Genomic DNA, 7,351 nt, shown 5'->3' with positions numbered 1-7,351 from the left:
CCCCTGGCCTACCCCCCCAGCTTTGTGTATGAGATGGCCATCGCCAAGCCGGTCTGGCGCGACGTGTTCGGCGGCTTCGTCCCCACAGGCCAGATCTTCACCGACCCCGCGATGCTCACGATCGCGATCGGCATCTTGGGCGCCACGGTCATGCCCCACAATCTCTACCTCCACTCGGCCGTCATCCAGACGCGCGCCTTCGAGCGCACCCCCGTCGGCCGGCGGCGCGCGATCCTGTATGGCACGCTCGACAGCACGCTTTCCCTGATGTTTGCGTTCCTGGTCAACGCGGCCATCGTGATCCTGGCGGCGGCGGCGTTCTTCTACTCGTCCTACCCCCATAGGTGGGGGTGCGGCGATCGAGTCATGCAGGCCGGGCTGCAGCAACCACGCCTCATTACTGCTGGCCGCCACTTCCTTCGGCCGTGCCCAAGCGCAGGTGGCGAGTTGCAAGATGTCCACCTTGCGCTGGCAAACAGGACCATACGTTGCCCTACGCAATCGACCAGCCAGCCAACTAACCAGCCCGTCAACCAACCAACCAACCGCCACGCACAACCCCCCTTTCAGGGAATCCGTGGACATCACCGACGCCTACAACCTCCTGGCCCCCTCCCTGGGCACCAAGGCGGCCTCCATCGTGTTTGCAGTCGCCCTGCTGGCCAGCGGCCAGAACAGCACCATCACCGCCACCCTGGCCGGCCAGGTCGTGCTCGAGGGCTTCCTCGAGCTCCGCATGCGCCCCTGGCTGCGCCGCCTGCTGACGCGCGGCGCCGCGATCGTGCCCGCCGCGGCCGTCGCCGCGGCGATGGGCGACGCGGCGGTCGGCAAGCTGCTGATCATTTCGCAGGTCGTGCTGTCGCTGCAGCTGAGCTTTGCGGTGCTGCCGCTGGTGCACTTCACGACGAACCGCAAGTACGTCGGCCGCTACGCCTCGGGGTGGCCGGCCACCGTGGCCGCGTGGCTGGTGGCTGGGGCCATCGCGGGGCTGAACGTGTACATGCTCATCAGGTTCGCCATGGATGGCGCAGAGCTGTGAGCGGCAGCTGCTGGCGGCGGCGGCAGCCCGGCAGGCCTGGGGCCCTCGCGCGCGGCGGTCGCTCGCGCAGCGTTTGCGCTTTGCGATGGGCCTGCTGCGGCGCGTGCGCCCAGGGACCGCTGGGCGTGCGGTGCAGCACGAGGCCTGCCTTTGTGGTCAACAGGGAGTCCGTAGAGGGGATGAGGAGTCTTTGGCAAGGAGAGGAAGCCTTTCTGGGCGCATCAAGCGTCAGCCAGCTGACTAAAGTACCGTTTGGCACTGGGCAGGCTGCTCGTCGTTTAGCGCTTGTTTTGATCAGCCGCCCTACATTGTTCGCATCATGCGCTCAACACATATTTGCATGGCATTGTCTATGCAATGGGTTTAGGGGTCGGCTGCCCTGCTTTGGGGCAGTGCTGAGGGCAAAGCATCCCACACACTGGGTGTTGCTGCTGCAGGTGCCTGACGAGCTTCACACTTCTTGTTTCGTCTCCGCATCAGTCGGCGCTCTCGCCAGGCCAATACTTGTTGGGCATGCGCCACCGCCCACTGAATTTGCACTGAGCACCAACTACTGTCCTCTGGTGTCAGGCGCGAGTTAACACGTGCTGCTTGCAACGACACTGCTGAGAACATACGACGCAGGAGCGCTTCCGTTGGCGTAGCTGTATGTGCGCCTGCCCGCCTTCTCTCGCACACTTTTCAGTAAGGACTCATAGTTGCTCAGACGAGTGGACTCATTCGTCCTGGCTGGTGGCGCGCACGTGGCGCACGAGCAGGCGCCTTGCTTGAAAAGACGGCTGGTGAATGTTGGGCCTCAGGCAAGGCGTTTGAATTGGTGGGTCGGCAAGCTGACTTGCAAGGCACAGCGTGAGCAGGAGGCACGAGACAGGAAGGCTGTGGGACGCAGTGAAAAATAAAACAAAAAAGGCGTGACAGGGACGCACAGGCACGTGTGAGGAAAGCAGTTGTTGACTGGTGCGCTGTGGCCGCACTGCAAGCGGCATCTGAGGAACGAGTGACCCAGCCGAAAGCCAAAGCTCCGCGCCTGCAGCTGGCAGGACAGAAGTAAAGTACCCTAAGTCCCAATGCGCCTTTGCAAAACCCGCTTGCCGACACCACCCTGGCCAAGTCGGCCCCCGCTGCCCCCAAGGGCTTCGCGGGATAGACCTGGCTGCCTGGCATGCTTGTTTGTCCTGCTGCTGTGCAGAGCCGCAAGAACCGGTGGGCGTACTGCCATGGCCCTCTGACAGGAAGAGGCAGCAGAGGCTGTCCGCAGAGAGGGGCACCGATCCCCTAGGAAGTGGCTTCATAAGTGGCTTCACCCCTCAATGGGGGCGGAGGTGCATCGACGTCCAGGTGCCGAAAGCAGTCGCCACGCACGCGCGGGTGCATGGGGGCGTGAGAGGTGCAGCGCGCGTCTCACGCCTTCTTGAGCAGCTCCTGCATGGCCATGGTGAGGAAGAGCTGCCCCACCTTGGGGCTGGCCTCCGTGAGGTGCAGGTAGCCGGGGGACGCCAGCATCTGGGCCAGGCGCTCCTGGGACGCCGCCGCAAACGACACGCACGCCTGGCGGCGGGGGAGGCCAAGGCAACAAAGGGACAAACCAGTCTCTGGCCGCAAAGAAGTAAGGTGTATCACGGGGCAAGGGGTTCGGGGCGTTGCATCCCTCTGTCAGGGCGTGCTGGGCGTCGCGACTCAACAGTGCTGCGATCACGATAAGCGGCAGCATGACTGCAGCGGTCACAAGTAAGCAATCGACCTGATTGCTGCCCCCGCCACACCTGCATGAGGTCGGCGGAGGCATGCTCGTAGGCCAGCAGCACGTGGGTCGACACGGTCTCCACGGTGGTTGAGGCGCACAGCACACGCTGGCACTCGTCCCGCAGCGCCGGCAGGCCGTACCTGATGAGGTGGCTTGTGTGTGTTGTGCGTGTGTGGGCATCGCGAGCGTTCCTTCTTGTGCGCGTCAGTCACTCGTGGGAGCACTTGTTGAAAGCACAAGCAGACAGCACCCGAGGCTCGGCACAATACAGCACCCTGAGAATACGCTGCTGTGGGTAACACCAGCTTGTTGCCAGCATACGCGAGCTGCACAGGCTTGTGTGGACCTCGCTTTACTAGCGGCTCGCGCCCCGCTTGACAGCAGCTCAGCAGTGTACATTACATTACATCACGCTTGTCCAGCAGCGAGGGGAGAGACCCTGGTGTGTGCATTCAAAGCGTCAGGTCTTGTGGGCCGACCGACATCCTAGGGCGGCCCACCTGGTGGCCGCGCTGAACAGGGTGGCCGCGTCTGCGGCGGGGACGGCCTCCAGGCAGCCGTACCTGCATGGGCCAGGGGACGGGCAGTGGGTTGCTTGGGCCGGCGGCAAGCGGGCAACAGAACGCAAAGGGTCTCCCTCAGAGTGGGGCCGCCGCTGCTGCGGCGCCGCTTGCAGGAAGTCGCGTGCGCGTCAGGGGGCCTCACATGTGTGCCAGCAGGAGCTTCAAAATGTCGGGGTACACGTCCGTCAGGTGCAGCTGGGGCACGATGGTGTTGTTCATTGGTGGTGTTGCAGACGGAGTGCAGTGGGTTGGGTTGCAGACAGCGCGAGGCGGGGCCGAACGGGGTGGGTCTCCCGTTCTGCCTCTTGCGGTTTGTTCGCCTCTGTTTTGCTCAGCCTGGTGCATCCGGCGGCTGCGCACCTTCCACTTCCTGTCAACAGGCTTGGTGTACACCGCCGCCTGCTCCATCAGCTACAAAGAGGTGCGGAGGGGGGGAGGAGGGGACGCCTGGCGTCACCAAAGGGCTGCTGCACAGCCACTAGCCAGGCGGGAGGAGCCAATCACACCTCATGAGAATAATCACAGGCAATACCGCAGCCCGGCCAAAGCCTTAGCACTGGGTCGGGTCGACACGCTTCAGGTCGGGTCGACACGTCGGTGCACTGGGCTGGCAGCCATCACGCACCTCCCTGAACCTGGGGCTTGCCGCCAGCACGAGCCGGTGGGCGGGCAGCTGCGCGTCCCCCGCCACCAGCACCGCGTCGCTCAGGGTCTCAGACAGGCAGAAGGGACGCAGGTCGTGGCGGGGCGCCAGCGCGGCCGCGGCCGCCGCCAGCGCCGGCAGCGGCGGCGGCGCGCCAGCCAGCAGCGGCGGCGACAGCGAAGCGGCAGGGCCAGATGCGCGGGAGAGGAGCTCGGCGGTGGGGCAGGAGGCGAAGCAGCTGATTGCCGAGGTGCCACCTTGGTGGGTGGGCGGGCAAGTCAGGGGCCAAGCGTGTGTGAGGAGGGATCAAAGACAGACCCCTGTCCAAGGCCAATGTTTCAGATTCGCATAATGAACAGGATGACATGCAATCCAGACCCAGACACAAGATACCCGTGCACCTGCACAGGTTGACAGCTGAATGTTTAAACATGCCAGCAGCTCACCAAACACGAGCGCGCCGGCGGCTTGCGGCACGGCGACGGCGCAGTGGTTGATCCGCGGCTGGCTGGGCGCGGCCTTCCCGAACGCGCGGCTCGTGTTGGGCGCCAGCTTGGTCCAGGTGCAGGTGTCGAGGGCCAGGGTGTACGCGTCTGACGTCAGCAGGCCCTGCGCGTGTGACAGCCATATGGCAGAGCTCAGCATGTGGGCACAGGGGCCTGTTGCTGCATGCGCGTGTGCGAGACTCCGGCTGCGAGGTTTTCCAACACCGCTGAGTAGGGCTGTGCCATGCACACGCACGACATGATTTGCACACCAGGAATCAACACCGTACATGCGCTCAGCGTGCACGGTGTTGTTGTGCCATGCACGCACCTGGACCGATGGCGAGCAAAGCATGCCGCCATGGATGAGCAGGCACGCGCCGCCGCCGCTGTCGCCACGCAGCAGCGCGGACGCGCAGCCGGTGCGCGCAGTCGGCACATGCCCGCGCGCCGGCAGCTTGGTCCACGCCACGGGGCGCGCGCAGCCCGGGGCCATCGCCGAGGAGAGGTCCAGTGTCGCCACCTTCAAACGGGCAATGGGGGGCCAATGTGGGCAGCTGCAGTTTGGGCACCAGAACCTCCCACTCCCTGCCAAGGTGTGCATTCAGCCTGCTTGGAGATTCAAGGGCTGCGTATCAGTGCAGCAGGCAGTGGGAGAGCAGCCAAGCCCCTTGCATGGACCCCTATCAAACCTGCATGGCGATGTCGTCCTGCCTCCCTGCGCTCGGCGCCTGCCACCCCGCCGCCACCAGCCGCGTGCCCGCCACAAACAGGGCCTCCAAGTGGCTGAATGCGGGGCACCCTGCCGTGGGCAGCTCCTGGCAGGCGCCGCCGAACAGGTCTAAAGCGAACAGCGCGAGCGGGCCCGTGCCGGCGGTGGGCTTGCAACTGGGGTCCCGGTTCTCGTCCTGGAGTTCAGAGACAGGCGGGCAGGTGGCTGGTGGCGGATTTTAAAAGTGGGGTTGATGGTGGCTGAAAAAACGACGCGGCATTGTGCAAGATGTTGCTGCAACAATGGGCTCGGTGCGCATGCATGCATGCAATCCTGCATGCATGTGTGTGAGCTTGCATGCGTGCATGCTTGTGCGCATGCGGGTGTGCCATATGCACCTGGGGCTCTCCAAATGCAATCAGTGCGCCGTTGGCAATGACGCTGCGGTCGTAGCCATTGGCTGCGCTCCATGCACGTGACTTTGGGCGGCCACCCCCGCCGCTGGCGACCTCGGTCCAGGTGTGTGCCAGCGGGTCGAACCGCCACACGTCATTCAAGCGCTTGCTGCTGGCTGTGGTGCCGCCGGCCACCCAGAGCATGTCGCTCCAAGCGAAGCCTGATGCCCCCCACCTGCATGTGTATGGGTGGCGCATGTAACTTCAAACATGCAAGCAGCTCTCAACATGCATGCGGATTGAGTCGCGGGCAGCACCGTGATGCATAGATGGGCAAGGGTGAGCCAGGGTAGGGGCCAGGCACTGTGGCCCCAGATCCAGGCACCAGGCATGAGGTGGCAGTTGAACGTTTGCGTGCCTGGCAGGCGGGGGCTTGCCGCTGGCGCTACCGACGGGGCGCCAGCAGGGGGATGCGTCGGCAAGGTCGAGCGCGATCAGCGTATTGGTGGGCGCGCCGCTGATGTCCCGTCCGCCGAAGGCGTACACGCGGGTGCCAACCACCGCGGCCGCAGCTTGGTCCCTCTGGAGCCCATCGCCTGTGGGTGTGCAGATGTAGTGCTTCTCACGTTCGAGGGCCACCTGGTCAACAGCCGCATCTTTCAACATGCCCTGCCCAGCACTCTGGGGATCCTGAGCTGGTCGCAAGTTCAGCAGATTACAATAGCATCTTACCTGGGACGCTTGACAGCTGCCAATCGCACATTTTTGGTGCCCTGTCAAGGTTGCGAAAGGTGAGAAGGATCTGGGGAGTTTCGCCACTCAGAAACTCAAATCATACCCCTTTGCAGCAATCTAGAATATAAATGTAGGACCACATAAGGGTGACATGAAGGCACAGCTGCAGGCTTGCTCAAATACCCGAATTGCCAGCAGCTATCGTACGCCTCTGGCATACGCTCATTGAGTGCAAGTTTACTCAGCTTTGAAGTCTCGCAGCCTTGCGCATCAATACACGCACATCGATCTGCAGTGGCGCGCAAGGAGCGGGCTTGCAGTCTAGGCAGGCTGGTCCGCCCTGCGTGAGCCACCGAAAGGACAGCTGGGTATTGACCTGCACATTTTATCATCGACAGGCAGGGCGAGGCCGTGGCGCGCATGCCGCCGCCGCAGCGGGCGCGCCGGCGAGGCAGCGGCTCGCATGAGGTCTCTCAGCACGCCGTGCCAGGGACGGGCGAATCTGATGAAGTGGTGTTTGTAGAGGAGCGGCCAGCGCAGCGTCAGACCGTGGATGTGATTGACCTGGCCGGGGCGTCTGACGATGAACCGCCCTCATCGGTCAAGAAGCGACGGCGTCCCCCTGCGCCCCTTGACAAGCCTAGGCAGCTGCGGGCACAGCAGGCGCCAGCGGCAGCAGGGGCAGCAGCAGCAGCAGGTGCAGCGGCGGCAGAGGGGGCAGCGGCAGCAGCAGCAGCGGCAGCACCCGTCTTGAAAATCAACTGCCCCGTCTGCCTGGATGACATTGAGGACGGGCAGATGACATCCACAACATGCGGGTGGGTCCGGCGTTTGGGGCGCTAGGATGGCGTGTGAAGGGCAGGCGCTTGCCATCACCTTCACTGCAAGCAACGCCCGCATGCGCGCGCACGTGCACACACACACACATACACACACACACATGCACACACACACACATACACACACACACACACACAAACACACACACACACACACACACACACACACACACACACACACACACACACACACACA

At 63.8% G+C, this 7,351-nt stretch overlaps 3 protein-coding genes across 3 annotated transcripts; 2 read left to right on the top strand and 1 right to left on the bottom strand.

Moving 5' to 3' along the window:
* Nucleotides 1-33: 33 nt before the first annotated feature.
* Nucleotides 34-1,039, top strand: MNEG_10586 (putative manganese transport protein mntH; the record flags this gene model as incomplete). Its single annotated transcript, XM_014040945.1, has 2 exons — nt 34-344; nt 571-1,039. 2 exons carry the CDS (start codon nt 34-36, stop codon nt 1,037-1,039), a joined length of 780 nt encoding a protein of 259 aa, XP_013896399.1.
* A 1,401-nt stretch (nt 1,040-2,440) lies between these two features.
* On the bottom strand, nt 2,441-5,822 carry MNEG_10585 (hypothetical protein; the record flags this gene model as incomplete). The annotated part of the gene is made up of 10 exons (XM_014040944.1): nt 2,441-2,587; nt 2,803-2,923; nt 3,284-3,346; nt 3,489-3,541; nt 3,707-3,757; nt 3,972-4,246; nt 4,436-4,598; nt 4,806-4,997; nt 5,167-5,382; nt 5,817-5,822. 10 exons carry the CDS (start codon nt 5,820-5,822, stop codon nt 2,441-2,443), a joined length of 1,287 nt encoding a protein of 428 aa, XP_013896398.1.
* Nucleotides 5,823-6,736: 914 nt separating this feature from the next.
* MNEG_10584 (hypothetical protein) lies at nt 6,737-7,159 on the top strand (the record flags this gene model as incomplete). Its single annotated transcript, XM_014040943.1, has 1 exon — nt 6,737-7,159. One exon carries the CDS (start codon nt 6,737-6,739, stop codon nt 7,157-7,159), a length of 423 nt encoding a protein of 140 aa, XP_013896397.1.
* Between the last annotated feature and the right edge of the window lie 192 nt (nt 7,160-7,351).

This window comes from Monoraphidium neglectum (assembly GCF_000611645.1).
Source record: "Monoraphidium neglectum strain SAG 48.87 unplaced genomic scaffold scaffold02377, whole genome shotgun sequence".
NCBI lineage: Eukaryota > Viridiplantae > Chlorophyta > Chlorophyceae > Sphaeropleales > Selenastraceae > Monoraphidium > Monoraphidium neglectum.
This window is presented reverse-complemented; position numbering and strand designations above follow the sequence as displayed.